The sequence below is a fragment of the Ptychodera flava genome, chromosome 11 (assembly GCF_041260155.1).
Source record: "Ptychodera flava strain L36383 chromosome 11, AS_Pfla_20210202, whole genome shotgun sequence".
NCBI classification, from domain to species: Eukaryota; Metazoa; Hemichordata; class Enteropneusta; family Ptychoderidae; genus Ptychodera; species Ptychodera flava.
In genome coordinates, this window is record NC_091938.1 from 22075559 (window position 1) to 22099344 (window position 23786).

General features: G+C 39.2%; 1 protein-coding gene across 2 annotated transcripts in view; it reads right to left on the bottom strand.

Annotated features, from left to right (window-relative positions):
• LOC139143823 (nucleolar protein dao-5-like) overlaps window positions 1–23786 on the bottom strand; it is a 67120-nt gene that overhangs the window by 2736 nt on the left and 40598 nt on the right. The window contains exons 2-10 of one of the 2 annotated variants that reach the window (XM_070714398.1): window positions 11379–11442; window positions 8233–8430; window positions 6215–6423; window positions 5224–5281; window positions 3969–4307; window positions 2889–3245; window positions 2230–2511; window positions 1537–1772; window positions 742–823 (exon numbers count right to left, since the gene is read on the bottom strand). In XM_070714398.1, coding sequence (XP_070570499.1) covers window positions 742–823; window positions 1537–1772; window positions 2230–2511; window positions 2889–3245; window positions 3969–4307; window positions 5224–5281; window positions 6215–6423; window positions 8233–8430; window positions 11379–11442 — 1825 coding nt within the window. Of the gene's footprint in view, window positions 1–741; window positions 824–1536; window positions 1773–2229; window positions 2512–2888; window positions 3249–3968; window positions 4308–5223; window positions 5282–6214; window positions 6424–8232; window positions 8431–11378; window positions 11443–23786 lie in introns of both variants that reach the window. The other variant, XM_070714397.1, reaches the window with a different exon arrangement.

The window sequence follows — 23786 nt, forward strand, 5'->3', positions numbered from 1 at the left end:
ATATTACAATGTACGTCGTGACGAGCAGGTCTTAACTTTCACCAATCGTCAACGTATACATTAGATAGAATGTTTACATTGATCGTATGGTTCACGACCTTTCAGCGCAATTCCGACGGAACCCCCGCCCCCTGCAGCTCCTTTAAGATGAAGAGAGTAAGTGAAAGTAAAATGGACTAGATACAGTCATAGACCCTCTTTGAAGGTCTACGATAGCGTAGGACTGGTTATTCATGAAATTAATAATCAGACATCCGGGCAGGTATTACCTTAAACTTTGAGAACTTGCCCGTCCAAGGAGGTAAATAATAATTGTGCCTTGTGATGAATTAAGTCTCGCATCACATTTGGATGCTGATTCTGAGAAACCACTGAATCTGACCTGGCAGCGCTTTAATGTGTTCGATATGCCTGGTTTACTGCCAGTTGTGCAGTTGAGATTTTTATCATATTGCGACTTTATGACCCACATGCATGTGTCATTATCTTTGCATGTTGTGCATTGTAGAATAAAAGACGTTCAACATCTGCAGCTAACATCTGTTTTGCTAGTTGTTATCTTACTGTATCGAGTATGACACTGTATGACAAATGCATTAGTATGTGTATTTTGACATCCTGCCCAGATTGGAATGTCATAACTTTAATGTGATATTCAAAACGTCTGACCTACAATACGACATATCTGCATATGGGCAATTTTCTCTTCTTTTAGCAAAAGACATATACACGAGTACTTACCTGGTTTGTTTTGTGGCGCCATAATGGGTGGTATTGGGGTAATTTTTCGTCTTCGCGTCCGAGCCGCCTGTTGCGAGTTAGACTGATTGAGAAAAAGATAATTTCACATTAGCGCGTGTGTTTGGTAATTTTTTGAACTTGAAGGACTTTAAATATAAAAATTAGAAAAGATAAAGTCACTTTCACCAATGTAACTAAAGGAATTATGGGGACCCCTGATTTGACAAAACTACAAGCTCGAGCGAGAAGTAGGGACTATTATCACAGTACTATACCAGACTTTCAATTTAGAATAATAGTGTCTACAGACACAGAACCAAAGCCATCGCTTTTCAAATAACTTCTTCTCCGAGTCACGGTAAGGCCACGTTCAGAAATTTGCAATGTGAGTCGAAACATGTCTTCGAAATTGTAGTCTCGCTATATTTTTTAGGGTAGGTCGCCATAACTGCTATACAATATCCAAGTAATACATTCTACTAACAATCTAATGACCCATACGACCCATGTAAACACTGTATCCAAGGTACGATGGTGATTGATGAAAGTTAAAACATGTCTGTCATAATCTACACCGTACAATTTAAATTTTTCAGCTATGATGATCAGGCGCATCTAGACATCGCGCACGAATTGTTTGTAAACAAGAAACTCGCACAGGCGCAGTTTCGATGACTGTTTGGTCGAGTGTGTATATGCTTCAAGGCCTGACAAGTCTACCTGGTTCAACTGAACGCCAACAAAAATGTTGATTATTTTAGAGACATGCATTTTAACACAAAACAAAGAGCTTACATGTTCGTATATCTTTTCATCTGGTAGGTCGCCTAAATTTGAAACCCTCCCGGACGGTTCGTCATCTGAATCGGAGTCCTCGTCCGAATCCGTTTCATCCTTAGTAATCGTTATGCATCCGACAGCGCCCTCTACTGGCGATTCTTCACTGTTCTCGTCGCTGTTTGTCTCGCCCGCATTCTCGGCATCTTCCTCCTGGAAGGAATCTATCGCTGCATCCTGTAGAGTTTTCTTAACTGGCGAGAGATAAACATTTGCTTGCATTAGTACGTAGGCATGTTAAGAAACATGTTAGGTTGCTGAATACGGGCGCTGGAAAATTACAAATATTGTGATATTTTTACTGTTAACAATTTTATCTGCCTTTATTTTCGCTAACTGACAAGCTAGGTTCATGTCTTTCCTTTTACATATCTATCAATCTATATCTATTTTTCTATCTATCTATCTATCTATCTATCTATCTATCTATCTATCTATCTATCTTTCTATCTATCTATCTATCTATCTATCTATCTATCTATCTATCTATCTGTCTGTCTGTCTGTCTGTCTGTCGGTCTGCCAGTCTGTCTATCAAGCAATCAAACCATCTACGACTGCTCACAAATAAATAAATGAACGAATGAATGAATAAATAAATAAATAAATAAAAATGTCGAATACCTCAAGAACAAAGACATAGAGAACTTACCGTCTAATTTGAAAGCAATGTTTAATGTTGCCGGAGTATTTTTTCTCCGTAGCACCTTTTTCATCGGTTTAGGTTGAGTTTTGGATTGTTCAGTTCTGTTATTATCATCTTTGTTCTGTCCATCAGTGTTAGATGACGATCCACTAATCGGTCTTTTTTGCGCTGCTGGGGAACTACTTTTCTTCTGCGTTGTGCTCGCTGGACTACTCACAGCCTCATCAGCGTCTTCGTCGTCTTCCGCCACAGCCTGGTTGACCTTTGACTTAGCCGACTGCGAGGGCACTGTAAAATTTACATAAATGTATGAAGTTTAGGCGGGAAGGACCGGAGTGGTTTCGACCACCCATAAAACGTGTGGTCGTTCCAAAAGCTAGCCCAGGGTCCCAGCACCAACGTGGGTGGAGGAACTGTGGATAAACCCTTCAAACTTCATGGCATTTTCAATAGGTAAAAAAGTCAACGTGTAATTCGGTACACCAAATCCCTCGCGGTTACAAAAATGATATGTCAGATTTTACCTTTTATCCTTTCTTAGGTCATGGTAAAAAACAAACAAAAGGAGGGGGACGTTTCCTATTTTTCTGACTCAAGCCCTGCCCGGGATATCATACATGTAATTTCATTCTGACCGTACGTTCAAGAAACAAAGAGTCACTTACCGTCAAACCTATTCTGTCTAATCAAATAGGCAGGCGTGTTTTTCCTCTTCAATTTGCCAGGCCCCTTCTTCGAAGACTTCGTTTCGTTTTCCCCGCCTTTCCTGTCAGCCGGTTCAAGCACCTTCATCTTGTCCCCCGCAGCCGGGATTTTCTTCCTAGCTCCACTAGTGTTCGTCGGCACGATTTCTTTCGTCTTTGAGTCGCCGTTCTTTTTCTTGATCTTCGGTGAAGTCCTCTCGGGTAAGGAAAGAGTGGTTTGTTGGTTTAATTTGTTCTCCTTCCAAACTTGCTCACTCTCAGCTTCCTCGATGCTTTCTTCAAGACTTTCAGTGAACTTGTGTGCTTTCCTCGAAGGAGCTGCTGGAAGTTAGAAAATAATAGGTCACACATGATACTTACTGGGGCGCGAATAACGCCTAGACTTGGTTCAAGTTGGTGAATTTAAAAAAAATTAAAATCATTTGTAATAGTTTCCGTTGTGTGTCTCCTATTTCATACAAACCTATTTGGAATTTGGCAGCCCAGGTCAGGTTTTCTTGGCGATTGAATGCATTACCCTTGAGTCTGCGCAGTATAGTGAGTTAGTTTCTGCCGGATCCCGGGAGAAACTCCCCTGTATAGCGTTCACCCCACTCATCGTGTTCACCCCACTCACGCGTTTCACATGAAAACAGAACAAAATCATCTCGTTCATCCCACTCAAACATTCACAAATCACAGACTTCAACCAAGTCTAAATAGCGCCGTGCATCATTGAGTTACGGAAGATGTAAAGGGCGCGATTTTGGAAAGAAATTTAAGACAGGGCTTCTTCAGAATAAACAACTCACACTAAAAACCAGAAGAGTAATTTAACATCACACGCTGTTACGGATTTATAAATTGTCATTGAAAAAGATTGGACTCTCATAATTCTATTCAAACACCCATCCATTAAAAGATCATGTTTTTGAACGCATGATGATTCTTAGCGTAGAATTCTCTTAACGTGTCATATTTTATCACTTTGATTTCTGGAAACATTCCTTCGACCATAGTCTCTCAGTGCCAGTGATGGAAGAACGGTTCGTTCGAACCTACCTCTAAAGGTCGGCGGGTGTTGCAGTTTTGCCGGTGTGAGCTTTCTCTGCCTCGTGGACACCCCCTTTTGATCCTCCGACTTCGAGATACCGTAAGTCATATTCTCCGGGGCACTTTCAGAGTGTCTCAGTTTGTCCTTGGCTCGCTTTCCATCTTTTTTGTAAATGTTGAACCTTTCATCTTCCGGGTCGGAAAAAGTCACGCATTCCAGGTCGAACTCGTGGCACGAAACACCGCTATCCAGCGACATATTATCATCATTTACGCTGTTATTAGCCATTTCGTCGTCTTCGTAGTAAATGAGAGGGTCGCTGCCGATGGCTTTCCCCTTGGACGGAGCTGCATGTAAACATCAAAAGTTATCATTACCTGCATCATCCTCATTATCATCATCTTGTTGCCATGGTGATAAAAGATCTTTGTAATCCTCTAACGATGTCCAATTCTAAGAATAAAGTCGTTATCCTTTACCTGGTCTGGAAATTGCGCTGATTACCAAACGGGCGTGCAAAATGTCCTTGTTACAGAAAGTATGGCGTGTATAAAGTGTGCACCAAACACAGACATCAAACACAGACAAACTGTTTCCAATCACGGAGCAACGGATACTGACAAGGTGTCGAGACATAAAAACCCTAATGGAGCATCTGAGAGGTCCATTTTTTTCTGAACAGCATCGTGATGGTGGTGATCTCTGCTGCTGTCGTGTATAATTCAAAAACACCGACAGAAGCTGGTTTCACTTGCTTCGCCACGACAAAGATGGCGGCAAAGTGACAGTGGCAATGAGAGATACTTCAATCAAGAAATGTTAAAAACGAGCTTTCGAGTGATTCATCATTGCAATTTGATTGTAATTACGAGTTAGCTGCGGGAGTATTTTGAGGTATCTCTCCTTTTCTTGATTGGCAGGAATCTTATAAAATGCAATTCCTTTTTTAAACAAGCGCTTCAAGTAATAAGCTTATAAACTTTTTGGTTAAATGCATCCAATTCTTTGTCCAAATGAATCTCCGTTCTGACCTCGGGTTTATCCAAAAACAGCGACGATAACGATTGTGGGAGTTGAGGCTGCAAGAATTTTAACAGCCTACATCAAATTCACACAGATTCCAAAAGAAATCAGAAATTGACGATAAGCCTTGTTAAAGTATTGACATCCGTGCCGAGCAAAAAGACCCAGGGAACAAGCCCAAAGTGTCGACGAATGAAGCAATGTGTTGCCGTCATGCCGTTAAAGGTAACCGAACCTTACCTGCAAAGTACGGCGAACGCGGCAAACTCGCAGGCGTGCTCTTTCGTTTAGGTGGCATCTGTGAAAAAATACGGATAATTGGGTCCAATTATCGTAGTTAGCTAGGTTAATGGGGTACGAGATATAGTATTATTCCAACAAGCGGGAAAATTTGTTGCCAATACGGACACTTTTTATCGTTCCCGGGTATACTCGTGCGGCTGCAAGGCTATGAGTTTACGCATGCCTGAACGGAAGACGTTATTATGTACAGACTGCTAAGGCTCTGCATAATTATCGATCCCGATTATTGTCAGCAGATTATGTCAATCAAATAGACTAAATCTATATCTGAAGCTATGTGATCGTACAAACTTCAATTTGAAGGTATCCGATAATTAAAATGAAAGTGAATTTATTTCAGCAATGTGTAGCTGCATTTGCCGTTTGTTAAGATCACAAAGACGGCTTTATCAAATTAACAGAGATTAAATTTGAACAATGTTCGGATATCGAACCGTAAAAAAGTGTTGTCAATCAAGTTCATATCTGAATTAAAATTTATAGACGTCTTATTTGATTTTGATTTGTAAGAGATAAATTACCGTAAACCAAGGAAATTGAAAAAGTCACGAATCTAACTTTTCATTATTCACCAAAGTTTTGTTTCTGATAACTCCGTCATTTGTATATTTTTAGAGAATAACTTCAAAAAAGTCCAATGTGACGAAAAGCAAATGGGAGAAACTTGAAGGTGTCTACGTTCTAATACTTCAACGAAGGTCACTCAACCCAACGTGACAAAACCTGGCTATTTTCCAGACAACCACGCCTGTGCTGTCCAGGGGAACTCGCCTCCGAACGACATATGAAAAACGCGGGAAACAAGCAAATGTACTCCCCGCCAAACGACATATGAAGAACGCTGGAAACAAGCAAATGTATTCCCCGCCGAACGACATATGAAGAGCGCTGGAAACAAGCGAATAATAAATAAGTTTTCACTTTGTACCTTTTTCTCTGTGTCGTCACTCGTCCGACGTATATTTATTTCGTCTTCACTGCTGCTGCTGCTGGTGTTGTCGTCTGCTGGTTCACTTTTCCCGCCTTCCAAAGTCTCTTCTTCCGGCGCACTGTCACCTTCAGATGAGTCCGACAGAAGAGTCTCGTCTACTTCATCGATGCTACGCGCACTCAATACTCTCAATCCCTCCTTCAGCTCTGCAAGACCCAGCAGGAAATAATTCGTAAACAGTGGCGTAAATAATTGCGCCCGAGTAGTGGCACGAAGAGGAATTAACCGTGCTATATTGTAAATTAGATGTGCTTCACACAGCCATTATGTATTATGATTCAGCGTAAATTCCTAATTAATGTTTATTTTATGGCATATCTTTTGGATCGTTAACTATCTTCAGCGCGTAATTTCTACTGATAGCTTCACTACGAAATACGGTCACGGTAGAATATCAACTAGCAGTAGCTTTTCTACTGAATATTTGCGAAACTTTTTCGTGAGTTGAGAGACTAAACTAAGGCCAGAGAAGAAAAAAAATCTTGTTCATCGGATTTTTTGGACCAAGTTCCAGGAGCGGCGAGCGAAATTTTTTTATTTTTTTTAGGCCGAAGGTAAACGCGGTTCTCTGGCATTTTTGCACAGATGCAGAAAAGGCAAGATAATTGTTTCCCTTTTTACCAGAAATATCTCAGACAAGAAACACTGATACTGGTAACTGAATTCAAGACTATATTTCCCAACAATAACATAGGCCATTACATTCACAGTTAGTGTTTGCACAACATATTCTGAATATTTCAACATTCTCTCAGAATAAAACTGATATGTACAGCAAATCACTGAAATCCAACAATTCAGTATTGTCCTTTAATATTGTCCTGGTGGGATCTAGCATCTGAGTTTTTTCATTTTACTTTGGCCCCATGTTTTGACCTCTTTACCACTGTCTGCACTGTCTCTACACAGTTTACACAATGGTCTAACAACACTGTACTGTGATCGGAGTGAAGTTATATAGTCATCATTCAGATCGTACTTTAACATCGACGCAACCATGTGTTTTGTCATTGCCGTAATTTTTCATACTTTCGATGCAATTTTCATTCAATCGGATGCACCGTCCATCTGCTGTCACGATCTTGTTGAACAAATCGCCGAACGTAATATAAGGACAAACACTGAATAGCGTCTTTAGAACTAACTGTTGGCCATCACGTCGAATGTTGGCGATCAAATTAATACTCATGATGTGACATGTACTAACCTAACCAAATCGACCCACTTTGCGTCGTGATTCGCCAAATTCAGACGTCACAACAACGTGTTGGCGGTCAACTAAGTCCGTACAAACACGTAGGAAGTCTCATTAAAAATCCCGTGCCCGCGAAAACCCGACAAAGTGTAGGGCGCCACCAGCGGCAGTACTAAACATATTTGTAATGCGGAAGTAAGAATTTGCCGCGATCAAAAAAAAAAAAAAAAAAAAAAAAAAAAAAAATTCCAAATATGCCAAAGTAGAAGCGGCGATTCCGATGAACAATTTATTTTTTCTTCCTGGCCTAATGTGTAGACTGCGCCTTTATGGTCTACCACTTGTAGGGGTTCATTTGACTTACACGCATAGTTTTCATAGCTTTCATTTTTCAGAAATTATTTTTTCCACACAGAGTAAACACGTATAGATGGCGGCCATCAGTGTAGGTTAACATGGGTAATTCGTTTCTCTAGTACCAGATTTTGCACGGTCACCCATGATTTTTAGTCTTGACTTCGGAAAGCAATGCTGAAAGTCCCCTTCAAAAAGTCCCAAGGCGCAAGCCACTTAAAACAAAACTTAATACTCGCAGAGATGAATTTATTTTTTTTCTGAATTGAAGCTATCATGACAATTGTTAAACGCAACATTTACAGCCATCTAATTACTGCAGTCTGACGTCATCGACTAGTAATCACTGTCGACGTCGCTGCCGACGCTGTGCCGTAGTACAGAACGGTATTGGGTATGGGCCTACCTTCGGCGCTGGGAGGTTGCGATATTGCCGGTGTGAGCTTCCGCCTTCTTCGCTGTGGATTGTTTGCAGACGTCGAGCCGTAACCGTCACCGTCGCATGAAGAACAATAACCCTTATCAGAGTGTCTCCTGGATAGAACCTTCTTTCCTGATGTCTCTTGGCTCTGCGGCGGAACCGAAGGCTCGATCAGCGTGCTGGCTGTAAGAGATATGGGCGCAAACTCTACGTTAGTTTGCGTTTTATAAGCTTTACAAGCTACAATCCCCAATTGACTTGAAACCCCGGCCGTAACTTTGGTTTCATGTGGATGTGCCCTCTAAAAACTTTCAGAACTCTGTGTAGTGGCTGCAGTTGAAAACATCAAACTGTAGTGAATTGCACATCTCGGCTAACTATCTGCTGAAATCAACGTCTGTTTTATTATATCCTTTGGATCAATTGAAGAAGAGATTGCCAAGCGATGAAACGACAGTCTGAGAATAGTAGAGGCTACAAATTGACTCTTTTGGTGAAAGTAACGGGCCTAGCGGGGAAATAGAATGTACTAGGTACACAGCAAAATGATTACTATTTATACACGTAAAACATGTCGCTTGAAGAAACATTAGCTGTTGGTAAAACATCGGACCATGTACGTTATGTTGTCATAACCTGCGCATCTCAAAAGAAGTCCTGGAAACGAAAGTTGTGAAAATAAAAATAAGCAAGCTATAAGAAATACGAACAAAAACCCATTAAAATACGTACATATTTGCTTACATAAACACATGCGTACATGTCACGTACAAACATATATACTTACATACACGCACATACATACATCATACATTCATACATACATACATACATACATACATACATACATACATACATACATACATACATACATACATACATACATACATACATACATACATACATACATACATACATACAGGCAGGCAGGCAGACAGACACGTACAGAGAGACGACAAACAGAAAGACAGACAATTGTGTTACAGATATTAGTCTGAGAGGGCATGCACGCAACACTTCATCGCCATCAGCAATTACATGCAGTATCTGTGAAAGGCACGTGTACTTTGAGTTCAATAAAGGTCAAAGAACACCCATCCAAATAACGTCAACAGTATTCTTCCATGCACATCTTGACGGCCTGTATACTTGTGTGTTTTTATTTGTGACCATGTACAGCATACACGTCATCTAGCCCACCAAAATCATCAGCCGTGAATTTGATACCCGCTACCGAACGATGGAAAAGAGTGGGATTTGTGAAAGCCGCTTATTAGCATGAAATCTTAACTTGCTAAAGATCTGTAGCTCTCGATTGATCCCGCAGAGCTGTCACCAATAATCAGCTTTGGAAACTCGACCTGGTTTTATCGGACTCCTAATTATGTGCCTTCTCGTTGGGTTCCGAGTACATGGACCGAGATATACAACATGAACGAGAAATGTTGTACAGATTTCGACAACAAACAAAATGATTTAAGGAAATTAGGAATGACATTATTTGTTTGCTTAATAACAAATCTAGGGATATAATCTTACATAAAATACCTTACATGCAGGACCCAAGTTAAAAAAAATCACCCAAGTTGCTGCATCCTTCAAGTTGGAACGTAGCTTCATGAGATTTTAAAAGATGTAACAGCTTTCTCGTTTATGTTGCGCTGATAGAGAGAAAGATTGCGGGGAAACAAGGCCAATAGGACATTCGATAATCGTTCAAAAAATGAAACAAATTTATTTCTTCTTCCCTTTAGCTTTAGAAGAACGCATTGACCCAACGCATCGATTTTTCGCAATTTTACTCAATTATACGTTTTTGTTACAATAACCACCGCTTCTCGGTGGAATTTAGTTGGTCAACCGCGAGAGAAGTTTTTCCAAAATTGTACGTTCACCGCGCTTGCAGCCTAAGATCTCTTAAAGGGATACAGTCGTCGGAACTGCGCCCAAAAGTCGTATGGGACCCACACGACCAATGTAAATACTGTATCCAAGGTACGATGGTGATTAATGAAAGTTAAAACATGCACTTAAATGTTGCAGCTGTGATGATGAGGTGCATCTAGATATCGTGCATGAAATACATTGTTTGTAAACAAGAAACTCGCACAGGCGCAGTTCCGACGACTGTTTCCCTTTAAGTCAACGTCTGATATTAACCTTTGACGCGAAATGACAGCTATTTTCTTGCTGAAATTTGTTCAGAGTAAAATTCTCCTGGGGTGAAAAGACACGATTGATTGATTGATCGGCGACGACTTCTAAACCTGTCATGATTCCTAAAAGTTTGAAGTAAAAACATTCATTTTCATCAGTACTGTAAAGCTTGGTATAAGCTGTAACGTTTGATCTGTTTTCTCGCATTTTTATTGCGTTGGTAAAATACAGTTCTTTGTTCTCCTCCCGAAATCGTCTCGAAAATTAAATGCCCGAAATCGTGTCGAACATGTCCGAGTGTTCAACTTGTCACCACAGCCTGTGTGAAATCCCTCGAATGTTACTACTGGCATCTGAATTTGGAAATCATTCATCGACAATGATATTGCACCTTGCACACAATGCGACGTGTTTGCGAAGCTAAAACTTTGTATTTCGACGCACTCTGGACTGAATAGAATAAAAAAATGAACTTAGTCTTGTTTTCTTAAAAACAAATCATGAAATATTATAAAAAGTTACACGGACTGTACATGGTTACAGCTATCGCCCCTTCTAAAAACACCGTACGACTAGGACACCAAATTACCATTGCAGCTCATCAAAATTAGTTCGGCAGATAAAACAAGTGGAAATTTGACACTGATGACGAAGACATCTCATCACAACTGCTCTGTATTTGAGATTAGGATCAGAAAAGATCCTCGCCTGGGACTTCGTACCTGTATCGTACAATCAGGACTATGTATTTCACATTCACCTCTATGTATTCGCGCGTTGCGCACAACTTGATTTTTGACATGTTTGTTTTGAAAGAGGGTCATCGAGACGCATTAATCACTCGCGGAGAAGTTCGTGTTGCCATGGGAAGCTGTGACGTTCACATATATCGGTAAGGTGAGACCTGAAAGTGAAAGTGGGCCGAGAAATCTTGCTACGCTCAGAAAAATCCAAACAACAACAGCTTTGCCTACCTATCGAGGGAGTACTGGCGCTCCTCTTAATGACCGGTGGTAGCTCAATCTTTGTCGGTACTTCCTATAAAGAAATAAATGACGAAAATAAATGATTGAAGAAGAAGAAATCGATCGAGCCGAGTGCGTCGGTAATTGCGTCGCGACGTATTATTACTGTCGGAGAAATTTACAGCGCATGCGCGGTTGGTTAAGCAGTGCTCGGATTGTGTGTTTTCGCTCTTTGGTGTCAGTTGCACGCTGCGCAATGGGGAACAAAATTGCCTCCGAAAAACATCAACAAGGATAAAATCGCAAAAAAAAAAAAATACTATGACTTTCTATCATTCGTTTTCACCAGTATGTTTTCAATTTATTTGGGGATTTCTTAAAATGGCGGATCAATAAGCAGATATAGAAGCACAGACAGGCTGTCAAAGCACATGCCATTATTTCATATAAAATACGATTATCTGAAAGACAACCCAGACTTTGAAAATCCACGTGGTTCTAAACATGTGCCCATACTGCACTAAAGGAAACGTCAAAGTATTAACTTTATAATCAAAACTGAATATGCAAACATGATATCAGATTACCTGAAACCGTAATACTGATATTCGAAATTCAATATGGCCACTGTGTCTGAGCTGTTGGAAAAAATATATTTTGTTGCCCCCAAAAATGCAGGACTTCATATGTTTCGACGGGTCCATGCTAGTTGTATACCTGAAGAGAATTGAAAAATCTTGGGAAAAAAAATAACGGTGTTAATTCTGAAAGCCGTTTGTCTCTGAAGTAGGCCTACTCGCAAGTAGGTCATAAGCAAAATTGATAGTCATTACCATAATTAAAAATTTATGAATTCCTTGTCCTTGAGCAAATTTTAAAGAGTAGGTGGGAGCTGTCTTTTATGAACATATAGAGGAAACATGTAATATGTACATTTTCGAAATAATTGTATTCGTTCATGCAAAGTGTATTCATAAGCATTGTTTCAGTATGCAAATCAGCAAACAATGGGTCATTATCAATGGAAGATATTCATTGGCCCACTGTGATTGGCCTAAAATCGTGCAATATGTAAGGCTTGGAACTTCAAACCTACAGTCATTTCCCTTATTCGTGACGGATAAAATATTTATCCGAAAGCTGTCTGCAGGACCGCTGTACGCAAACTAATGCGGCGTAGTCTCGTTTGCAGAGTCATCTTATTCAAATATAGTAACATATGGATAAGAAAACATATCAAGGAATAACCTCCAAGCACTTTTAAATGTCACTAACATTCGCATTGGTTTAACATACAGCGGTAAAGCACAAATCCGAGAAAATTAACCTCTGACATTTGCCCGATAATATCACCTTCTTCTGCAATAAATGTAGGATAGAGATTCTCAGCTCTAGGCCTACACCAAATCGTGAAAATTCAAAGCCATTTACTAAAAAACGACTAATACATACGTTTGAAACAAATGTTTTCGCCTGGTTGAGTCTTGATCAATAGGGGTATGTCCAATTGACGTCACGGTTTTTCATTATTAACGCGAAGAAGTTAATATTTGTCCTAAAAATTTGACCAGACTTTCCGAAATTACAGGAATAAAAGTAATGATAGGGGTAATTTGTCAGTGCCGACTTTCAATGAAAACCACACGACGGGTTCGATCACATTCTTAGGTGATTAACACAGTCACAAAAACAGAATGTTCCTGAAATTCTATCGGCAGCAGGAAAAGTCGCCCACTCACAAATATATTCAGTAACGAACTCGGCATTGTGGAACAACGACTCGCCGATAAATAGACTGCAGTGATTTCTTTCGTTAAGGTAGAATGTGCCTCGGGGACAGATATATAATCTGACACTCAAATTTATACAACTCTTTTCTGGTCTACCGCTTGTGGGGGCTGGTTTTAAAGGTATTGAAGTAAGCAACGTTATAACAGTCTTAATATTTCCAAACAGAGGTAACACGGGGTTGGCGGCCATTTTGAATTTTAAGCGTCGGTAAATATCAGGTAGTTTGTTTCTCTAGTACCATTATCAGCACGGTGACTCTCGATTTTTATTCTTTCTTTTTTTTCGAGAATGGTTGAAAGTTTCGTTGAGGAAAGTTCGGGCAAAAGTTGAAGCCATGCAATTTCGAGGCGCATACTACCTTAAAGGGTGGTTATATCTCACATCCAAATAGAGGAATAAAGGTGAGTAAGTTTAAGAAAGACAACTACATAATCGTAAAAGAAGTGTCGTCACCAGTCATGTGAATATGTTTTGTAGAATTAGAAGCAATGGGCCTGAAATAATCATTTTTCATCATTTTTGGCGAGCCCTTACAAAGATCTACATCACCCCTGATGAACTTTCATTCATTTTTATGATGTGACATGTAAGTCAAACTCATAAGAAAAAAAAATCAACATAGAGATAGATGTTGAATTCGCGCGCATCAATGCTAAACAAAAGAGTAGTAAGGTAAGTCAGTGATTATGCGACTAGAAAATTGAAATCTGTCATGTTTAGGTGAATTACTCCGATGGGCAGCAAGATCTTGCATCCTGGCACTTGGATTGCTAGCCGCAGGGGGAACCTTCAAAGAGTGAGATCCCATCGCAGAACCGTCACTTAATGGTTACCTAGGAATTCTCATCATTTTTGAAAGAGCGGTCGCATTAAGGTCACTAGAATCACGGAAATGATACGACGCGAAGGTATACCCAGTGGCTTGGTGCGAGGGAGATACAATCTTATCTCACACAGATAATTTTAGAATCACTACGCTGACTTCCTTGACATGAATAAATAATAGCCAATCGTTATGTCGGACATAATTGCTCTGCAAATGGAACTGTTGATATCGGGGAAAGAAAGTGTTATTACATGGAATATATACAATAACGTATCCCTGACTAAACTAATATAGAGAAATTAATTGAATTTCAAAAGATATTTTTATGTAATATATTATCAAGAGCCATAGAGACACGCATTTAATTTCTTATTTCTTATGTTTGGGATGTGTTCTGTGCAAATCTGAACCGCCCTCTAACTCAATCGACAACGCATCAGCAACCTATAAGTCCCCAGAAGCTGAAACCATCTGCATGATCGTGTTTGGAAAGTGTCTTTCAATTTAAATAAACTAAAGAGTCTGTAGTGCACTATATACAACATAGACTGCGTTGATAAGCAATCAGACTAAAACCAGACATACAAATGGCATAGTCGGAGTCCCTGTACTATTATCTTGTCAGGAGAGGTGACCAAAGGCTAACAAGGACAGCTGAGTAATGCATGTGCAAAGGACTTAACGTCGCCAAAACCATATGCACATTAGTTTAATCAGATTTAAATGTGGTGTGATTTAGATGTCTGCTCATAGCGGTCCATTTGTGTAGTTTACGATGGGCAACTTGAGTCGAATTCCAATGAAATTTTTCGAAATCCCGTCCATAATACAGAAAGTTTCCACTGCTGAATCTGTTGATGAAAACCAAAGGATCAGTTTATCCTAATGCCTTTGTGGTATTTTTTCTCGCACCATACACATTTTATCAAAATTGCCTAGCACACGTATACACTGGCAGCCATATTTAGAGTATACGCCATGATTATGCGCAGTCCCTCAAAATTTGTCGACTGCGCCTTATGCGTACATATGCGAAAAAAGGTAAGTACCCATATTTCTGTCAGCAAAATGATACGAGATGGCCTCTGTTTGAATCTAAAATGACGATTGCTTTGCAAAAATAAGCTAATGGCGTTTTTATTCATACTATAATTGTTCCTGCTCAATAGTTTCCTTAATGTTGTATTTCGGAGCTGTCAATATAAAATCAGTTAATTTTGTCTGCTATTGAAAAAAACATAAAGAAGAGAAAAAATTGGGTTGCCTTCAGGTGACTCGCGTACCTGATTTCTCGGTGACTCGCACAAATAAAATATCAGCCCTTTGAGTGATGATTTGCGAAGCCGTTCTGGTTGAATGCAAGCTATGTGATTTTAAGACAGATATGCAAGTACCTGCGGGTCTCTATCACAAAGCAGCTAAGTTTTGAATTTGCACTCGCATATCAGCATCCCCTGATATTTATATGTGATATGATACATGTGGGTGTACAGACCCATTGAAATCAAACTACAAACTTTGGGTAGCCATGCTCCCTGAAAGTAACATTTGTGTGTGTGTTTAGTTTCCTTTTTTCTTGATCGTGCAGAACGATAGAGCGATGGGAGATCCGCAGTTTCAGGGCATCACGGCGTCGTGATAAGAGAATTAGAATTGATTCGGCTGTTTGGCTAACACGTAGAAACGGTAAGTGAACTCTTATTTCACCCGTGCTTAATGCGCGATTTGTTCCGATCAGTCGAATACAAAATGCCGCTACGAATACACCTCCAGAATAAAAAAAATAAGTTGATTTGTGGACGGTAGAATAAAGGCATTAACCCTTTTAACGGCAAATATTTTATGTTGCGTGAGTTTCAATCACCCAAAACATTTAAAAAATCATCACTTATTTCACGCATATCTAAATAACATAATAATCAAAAAAAGCTAAAAGGACTTGATAGACAGCCAAGACAAATGGAAATGATTCAAAAAAGAGACAATGTATGCTTTTAGAGTGGGTGAAATATCATCTATGGTAGTGGCGTCATTTTCCCGTTTGCTGTCAGTCTTGCAACGTTCACCATACCCATGATATATTGACAGCCTCCATAAAAAATGATTAGAAAAAACTGAAAACACATCACTTCTGACAGAATAACGGTTGGCTAATATAAACACGTTACAATAATACGATCAGGGTTGAAATAATATAGTTAAGTGCTGTAACAGACGAATATGGGTCAATTCTGAATTGAACCGAAGATTAAAGAGATAACTCATATAAGAATGAACAGTCTCCATAGTAACAAGACAGCGCCTGGCAATATGTACGTTTCTATCAATTTTCCTATTTTTATGATATTGTGTTGAAGTGTATGGCTTGAACCGCCCGCAGCGACGGCATCATCGCGCTGTATTACGCTGTGTGAAGCTTCGGTCGATGCCTGTACTTCCTTCACAATAGTATCTACCACCAACAGATATTTCGCCTTTTTTCACGTTGACAATGATTTCTCGTTGGAAATATCGCATTTGACCGAGCTGCCAAATGTTCTCATCGGGGTAGAGTTTGACAGAACGTTGACCTGACTACTTGAATTTCTCGCGGGGAGGGGGAGAGATTTTGACTCGAATATTTTAAACGTGTTGCTGATATTTGTTGTGAACTAGCGATCATTTCCGCCTGCAAGTAATCTAAAATGTCAGCCATGCAGTTTAGATCCCAACGAAGATTTCTCACTACGTTAAAGTTCCATTAGCCGTCACTTTGTATGCCTGTCGCAGTATTTTGTTCTGTCCGCGAACGATTTCGTACCCAGTGTTTACCTTGTCCAAAAAACACCTGTATGTAATGTCCAATGTTGCTACTGAAAACTGACTTTGACTGCAGACGAGAATTTATTTGTCAACAATAATATTGCGTACCCGTACACACTTCGTGTTGAACTTGTCAACATCACCTACATGTGTGTACCGTGCCACGTCATTGTTGACAACTGAATTTAAGGTAGTATGCGCCTCGAAAGTGAAAGATTTATACTTTTGCTCAAACTTTCAATCATTCTCTTTCAAAATCAAGAATAAAAATAGGGGTCACCATGCAAATTTGGTACTAGAGAAAACAAATTACCCAAGATTTACCGATATTTGAAATTCAACATGGCGGTCATTCTGGTGTTAACTGTATGGAGAAAAAAATAGAATTTTCATTTCGAAAACTTGAGACGGTGAAAATTTGTCTTACACAAAGAGCTTTAAAATGAGCCCTCACAAGTGGTAGATCAGGAAAGCATTGTAAAAGCTTGAGAATCGAAATATCTGTCCCCGAGGCGCATTCTACCTTAAGACCGGACTAAATTTATCCATGTGTCAGCAAAATTTCATTGCATATAATATTGTGCACTGTGCGATGTGTTTATAAGGCTAGTACTTTGTATATCAGCAGACGTTGCGGGAAAAACTGAATAAATGAATGTGGCCTTGTTTTTTTAACAACATCTAAATATAGCATCAAAAGTAGGGCGATTGTTTCTTGAAGTGTGTCGCTTATTAGTAGCAAGCGGTTTGTTCCGCACTTCCCCCACCCTAAATGTCAGTGAGTTTCATCGAATCAGTGTACACGTAGCGCTTAACAAAGATTTCTTACCGGTGCATGCGCAAATCTGCCCTCTCAACGTGACAGTGTAAAGGTCAACGTTACCTCGTGTGATATTTTCCGTTTGCCATGAAACTGTTATTTTTTTAAACATTTCACCTAGTAAAAAGGACATTTATTTTTACCGAAAGTATTGCAAATTTGAACGTGAATTTGTAATTTACTGATTCGATCAACTAATCGCCAGATACAATCACCGAAATTAATCTCCAAATATTTTCCCGCCATTTATATGTTACTATTTTTTCTGTACGACTGGGCTTTTTTCTCGTCTGCTTTCAATGCTGACGCATTATCTCCCTCATCAGTGACCCTCATCTCTGAAAGTCGAAGAGGATTTTAAATTGAAGTCATCACAAAGTAGTAATGTAGTGTCCGTTATCAAGGCCATTATCAGTCTCGCTTGAATGGTTCTCATTGGCTGTGCTATTTCCTTGACGTCTTATCAGAAGATGTCCCAAGGCGTCAATCTGATGCCCGCATCTTCTGGAGAGCCTCGTTCGCGTGACAGCGTGAGCACGGAAAAGTAAAAAAAAACAAACCAAAACCGTTCTTCCTCCTATCTCTGTGGAGATTTTCTTATAGATGTGTTTGTCGAAGTGTCTTAGGGACTGGACACAAATTACAGGGGGGTGGGCCGGTATTTTTTTGGGGTGGGTTGCCATTTTTCGCGCAAGCATTTTTGAAGGGTCATAAAATTTTGTGCAAGCCTATGGGGAGGGTCACCTTTTTTATGCATCAAAGCTGAAATTGCATGTGCACGTATTAAAGAATATGGAATACTTAAAAAAGAAAAAATACCTCCTGGCACTTTCATTTTCTGTCATTTCCATTTTCGGCGGGCCCTTCGGACGCAAGATTAAAGGTATAATAAACAATGTATTGATGATCCAAGCAGCCACATTGATTTAAGTTGTCATGATTTCTACTTACCCAACTCCTCTATTGTACATATAAACTGTCTCCTATAGTGACGCTTTCAATAACAATTTGGGAGATTTCTTATTTGATATCATTCTCCCATTGACAATACATTGGATATAGGTCGGTGTCAAATGTTCATGAAGCTGTATGTACATTTTTTATTTTTTGAGGACATTGACAGAATACAAACTATTCAGAATAGTGCAAAATGTCATCAATAACAACTGGAAGCTTCAGATCTAGCAACTTTTGAATAACAATATAGGATCAATTAACCTATGAGTTATTTGTAGTTTCCTCATAGCCTATAGCGAATCAAAATTTCGTGAAATTCCAAAATCAAATTTCTTGCACAACCATCGACTTGAAACCACTCTAGTCTAATCATGAACATTAATACTAATAATTAGCTGTACATTAATGCATAGATTTACCTAGTTTTGTATTTGAAAAAATATTCATAGTTTCATGGTAGGCTGAAATGAATAATGAATCAACATTTCAGTGAAATTCCAAAATCAAATTTCTTGCACAACCATTGACTTGAAACCACTCTAGTCTTATCAAGAACATAAATATCAATAATCAAGCATACATAGATACACAGATTTGCCAAGTTTTGTTTTTTAAAAAAATTATAGTTTCGTCATAGACAACAATTCATAATGGATCAACATTTTATGCGAAATTCCAAAAACAAATTTCTTGTACACAGATGCACGTGTTATCACCCTCTTCTAATCAAGTGCAATTATATCAATTATTTAGGGTCCATATATGCACAAATAGTGCATACTTTTAATTGTGAAATTTTTTTTTACAGTTGTGTCATAGACTCCCATGTATAGTTGATCAACATTTTGAGTGAAATTCCAAAATCGAATATCTTGTTCACATGAGCACTTGTAAACAACCTTGCAAATCAAGTATATCTATATCAGTTATTAAACATCTATAGATGAACAGATATTGCTTGTTTTATATTTGAGAATACACGTTCATAGTTTTCTTATAGTCGACTACCATATATAGTGAATCAACATTGAAATCTAAAAATTACATTTTTGTACACGCATGCACTTTTTACCTGCCACTTCAAGCAAAGTACATGTACATGAATTATCACACACATATGATTTGATATTTTCTGGACAAAGCGTTATATTGGCCACATTTTGCCTTCCTTTCGGGAGGGGACTTCAAAAGTATAGCAAGTCAGAAGGAGGTCTTGAACACATGCATTGCGGGTTTGTTGGGGGGGGGGGTATTGAGTAACAGGGGAGGGCCACTTATTTCCATGCACGAATAAGGGGGAAGGTCACTAATTTTTGTGAATGAACTTTTGAAGGGTCACTATTTTTGATGCAGCGGTGTTTTGAAAAACACCGCCCCCGCCCCGTGTAATTTATGTCCAGTCCCTTACAGACGACGCAACATTCTAACAAGCAAATGTGTGCAGACTGTGAAAGCTGTAACTGAGTGTATTTCGGTCTATAATTGGAAACACGTTTGCAGTGTAAAACCGACACCTGAGCTATATATCGGCGTAGATCTACTTATAGATACTAGCCTTCACACAAGACATTAAGAACCTATTGCGACAAGTAAACACCCAAGAGGACGGTCCTTTCTGATGAGCGTATTCTTCGCCATCACTGTCGCGCATTCTGTGCAATGGCCTTCGAAAGTCGATGACATGTAAAAAGAACCAAAATGATGACACATCAAAAGAGACTTTCAAACTAGCTCGTCATTTTACATGAAATTCTTCTGTCATTGACGATAATGATAATAATCTATATGAGACATTAAAAGAAGAAATAACAATCCAAAATAATCCATAATATGAACATATAAGGTGAGAAAATGCGGGATAATCCCCTATATTATTTCGAATGAAAGAAATCAATCCATAGTGACTGTCTTGCTGTAGGCGTTTCGTATTACCATAATCACGTGACCGTGACAGAGACGATGACAATGTTATCTAATGATGAGTAGTATCATGGTACTGTAAAGACGCGAAGGCTGAAGACTAATGAATTAGCATCGAAACGTCTTGAAAATCGAACTTTCCCTCAAAATATAACATGCTACACAAGCACTTTCTCCAATGAAGGTCGAAGATTTTAACGATGACAGTTATTTTTGGAGACGAATATCACGTATCACGCCTCTTCTTTTCGTTTATTTGACAAAGTATCCGTCCAATGGAGTGCCTTCATTTTTTTCAAGTACAGCTTTTCATATTGTTCAGAACACATCAGAATAATAATCTTTCTGACGCAACTTTTTAACCTTATCGCACAAATACACAGTGACGCACATATACACACAGACAGACACAGACGGACAGACAGACAGACAGAGACACAGGCGCAGAGACACATGTAAATATATGTGTATATATATATATATATATATATATATATATATATATATATATATATAATTGTAAATGTTTTTACAATCATTGTATCCCTTTTCCCTCACATGACAATGAATAACACAATGTCTCAACTCACTTTCATGACCTATTGATATGTCACGCAGTTTTAAAACTGATTAGTAGTGCAAGCGACATTGAGAGAGAGAGAGAGAGAGAGAGAGAGAGAGAGAGAGAGAGAGAGAGAGAGAGAGAGAGAGAGAGAGAGAGAGAGAGAGAGAGAGAAAGAGAAGATGAGACTGCGTGCATGATAAGTATTTTATCTCGATTTAAATCGCTCTGAAATATTAATACAGTCGAGGGAACCCAAGATCAGAGCTCGGATTCACCAGTACCCTCGACTGCAGATCGCGGAGTCACACTAGCGACTTCTTGGACTTCTTGCTCAGCCACGGGGCACAGCACTGAAATTACTCAGTTTGTTTACATTTTTGCGAGGGACACGTAGCTGTCGGGGGCTGACACCTGCCCTGGGGATTATCTTTCTGTCCCGGTAAACGTCTGAATATTTCATGCTGTGCCTGTAGAGTGTATATCTTTGACTTTAAAAGCTATACGCGTGTACTATAAATATTGATTACGGAGCGAGTGAAACAGTTCCTGTCCAACTGACATTTTGTGTTTTACTTGAAAGCAGACGATCCCATATGGAGGCACAATTGGGCAGTAGATCTTCGTTTCAAGAGGCTAAATGCGTGAGAGAGAGGCTGGACGCAGATGGTTATCTATTACAAAGTAACTTCTGTGTTTCTCTGACATAAATCGTCGTAAAACACCGTCGTTTTCTGGGCACGTGCACTATCGAGATACTTTTTATTACAGATACAACGGACAGGCAACATCTACGTCAGTTACTCGACTAGAATTTATAATGCTTTTTACTGAAACGCGTAGACTGTCACTTAACTGGAATCATGGCAAATTTTTCGTTTTGTTCCTTCCCAATTATGATTTTAACTATCCTTTGGGGTTTGCATATTAATGAAGGGGAAGAAATATACAAGCTTATAATCTTTTCCTGTTTTACATCAAATCGGGGCTTTTTCTGCACGAAAATGATAGCAGGTGTCCAATATTGATTGCAACTCCCAATGAGCTAAAAAGAACTTGAATTGCGATGCTGGTACCAGTACTATATTGTTACCAGCAACTTTGCCCTATCACTCTAAACGAAATTGCTGAATGCCATAAAACGTATATCTCGACGAAGATATGGCTGATTCTCTGGAATGGTTAATATCTTAACGTGGATTGAAAATAACTCAAAAAATGCTGCTCAATTCCCGAGACCCAATATATCTAGTGGTACAAAATGTTGTATGTAAAACTCCAGGGCGAAACGAAATATCATCGATATCGCGTGCGTAGTTCGCCAAATGGCCGCGTAAACGTCATTTGCAAAACTCGCGAACAAGATTTATGCAATACCAGCAGGTAAGCCTTTAAAATAGACATATTACTGTATTGAAGACTTAAAACAAGATTCGCGTGAATAAAATTTTCTAAATGTCTGCTAATTCTATAGGTTACAGGCTGCTTCCCTGTTCAAACAGGCATGAAAGAATTTATTCGAATTGAAGCAGGGGTGATATATCAGGGCTGCCGGATTCACGATGACCGAATCGCGATCGGGAATTCAGAGCAGTGGACTGGCACAATACCCAGGACCGTGTACCGAGGAGAGGTGAATTGTTTTTTTGAAAGGCAGTTAATTGCGGCCTCTCGACTTAATTCGGCAATTGTCGACTCTCACCCGAAGCAATAAACGAAGTAAAGTATAAGCACGGGATCAAGGTTATTTAGGAAACCTTTGAGCTTTTACTGTGCGAAGTGAAGCAGAAATTTGCATTCAGAGTGGATAGATCTATTTTTTTTTCTTCTGATCTAGATAAAGTGTTTCAAAGGAGCTTTCAGGTCCATCCGTTCTTTTCTGCTGGGATTTCACTGCGGCAAACATTTCAGACTATTTTAGTCGGAGTGAAAACATCTGCGTTTTAATTTGCTTGCTTGTTCGCATTCTCTTGCCACACAATACAGCAGAAACACTTCACAAAAAGATTGAATGTGAAGTACAACACCGTCTATAGCTTTTCATAGGGGCTTCATTTTCACGAAAAAGCCGTACTAAAAATGTCGAAGTGAACATTTACAATATTTAGTTTGCGCAAACTAAATATTAGAGGTCTCTTAGTTCCGAGTGAATCATGCTGTCTAGAGATTTCTATTATTTCAGGTATATGCACGTATGAGAAAATGAAAGACTTAAACTTTTGTTCAAGCTTTCCATAAGTAAACTTTAAATAATTCTCGTTCAAAATCAAGAAAAAGTATGGGTCGATAAAGAAATTTTGGCAACACAGAAACAAACTACCTTAAATTTACTGATGTTTGAAATTCAAAATGGCCGACATCCCAGTGTTATTAGACTCGATTGGATAAAAGTAGTTTTTTTCACATAAGTAAGACGTTAAAACTTTATTTACTCCAAAATCTTCAAAATGAGTCCACACAAGTGGTAGATAGGAAAATTATTGTGAAGATTTGAGAATCTGAGTATCTGTCCCCGAGCTGCGTTCTACCTAAAAGTTCAAAAAAATTGTGAGTGGGTGGAATGCTAAAGGAAATCTCGGAAGACGCTCCGCTCCACTGCGCTGTTTAAAGGATGTCTTTAGCCTAGAGTGGCCTTGCTTACGATAGCTGCTGGTGCGGCCAAAGCACCCCGTAATTGCATCATCGATCCAATTAGCAACCTTTCACTGGACCAAGTCTCGTCTGAAAGGCATAATGGAT